Source organism: Protobothrops mucrosquamatus, unplaced genomic scaffold, assembly GCF_001527695.2.
Source record: "Protobothrops mucrosquamatus isolate PMUCROS unplaced genomic scaffold, P.Mucros_1.0 scaffold2243, whole genome shotgun sequence".
In the NCBI taxonomy this organism is placed as follows: domain Eukaryota; kingdom Metazoa; phylum Chordata; class Lepidosauria; order Squamata; family Viperidae; genus Protobothrops; species Protobothrops mucrosquamatus.
In genome coordinates this window covers 90,701-92,148 of record NW_015388332.1, presented here as the reverse complement: position 1 = coordinate 92,148, position 1,448 = coordinate 90,701, and the positions used below count along the sequence as shown (strand labels likewise).

The 1,448-nt window shown below is 52.3% G+C and overlaps 1 protein-coding gene across 1 annotated transcript in view; it reads left to right on the top strand.

Moving 5' to 3' along the window:
• The window catches only part of LOC107295164 (elongation factor 2), a 40,944-nt gene that overhangs the window by 11,218 nt on the left and 28,278 nt on the right, over window positions 1-1,448 (top strand). Inside the window, exon 3 of the mRNA XM_015824466.1 lies at window positions 628-886. Within this exon, the coding sequence (XP_015679952.1) occupies window positions 628-886 (259 nt within the window). The remainder of the gene's footprint in view (window positions 1-627; window positions 887-1,448) is intronic.

Below are 1,448 nucleotides of genomic sequence, written 5' to 3'. Positions count from 1 at the left end.
CCTTCCTCCTCTCCCTTCCCCTCCCTCCTTCCCTCCCTCCCTTCCTTCCTCTCCCTTTTTTCCCTCCCTCCCTCCCTCCTTCCCCTTTGTCCTTCCTCTTCTCTCCTTCCCTCCCTCCCTCCCTCCAACACTGGAACTTTTGAAGAAGAGACTGGACAGCCATTTGTCTGAAATGGTGTAGGGTTTCCTGTCTGAGCAGGGGGTTGGACTAGATGACCTCCAAGGTCCCTTCCAACTCTGTTGTTCTGTCTTTCCTTCCTTCCCTCCTTCCCCTTTGTCCTTCCTCTTCCCTCCCTCCCTCCCTCCAACACTGGAAGTTTTTAAGAAGAGACTGGACAGCCATTTGTCTGAAATGGTCTAGGGCTTCCTGCCTGAGCAGGGGGTTGGACTAGATGACCTCCAAGGTCCCTTCCAACTCTATTATTATTATTATTGTTGTTGTTGTTTTGTTGTTGTTATTGTTATTGTTATTTATGTAAGTTTACTTAGCTACACCTAATCTACCCCTAGTTAGGTAGGAACCCACCTTGTTGTCCTCCTTTCCACCAAAGTTACCCCAAAACATTCCCAGTTTTGGAATGCTGGAACTTTCCAGCAGACAGCCATCCAGCTCTTCTCTGGAACCAGCCTGGACCTTACCGGTGTCGTCTTTCTCCCCCCCCCTCCCCCGACAGGGGTTTGCGTGCAGACGGAGACGGTGCTTCGCCAGGCGATCGCCGAGCGTATCAAGCCGGTTCTGATGATGAACAAGATGGACCGGGCGCTGCTGGAGCTGCAGTTGGAGCCGGACGAGCTCTACCGGACCTTCCAGCGCATCGTGGAGAACGTCAACGTGATCATTTCTACTTACGGAGAGGGTGAAACTGGACCCATGGGTAATATTATGGTAAAGAGAACTTACCTTGAGATTGGACCAGGGAGGACTGTCTTGTTTCCCTAGAGTTGGGTTTGCGTGGTGGTGGGGGGTCGCGCTAGGCGGAATCCGGCGCAAAGGAGCACGTCCTGCGCATAATCGCGTTTGGGGTGCTGTGTCAATTTGGGAAGGGGGCTGGATTGCCCTACAGGTAGACCAGGGGTGGGATTCAGCCGGTTCCCACCACTTCGGCAGAACCGGGAGCTAATTTTTTCTTGCCCGGGCCCAGAATGGACTTCCGGAAGCGGCATCCACACAGAGATCCAGTTGTTCACCTATTTGAATCCCATCACTGCTTGCTTGGTTGCTTTCTTCCTTCCTTCCTTCCTTCCTTCCTTCATTCTTTCCTTCCTTCCTTCCTTCCTTACTTCCCCTCCCATTTGTCTTCCTTCCTTCCTTCCTTCCTTCCTTACTTCCCCCTCCCATTTGTCTTCCTTCCTTTTCTCCCTCCCTTCCATCCATGCTCTCCTTCCTTCCCTCCTTCTTTTCTCTCTCCCATCCATGCTCTCCTTCCTTCCTTCCTTCCTTCCTTCCT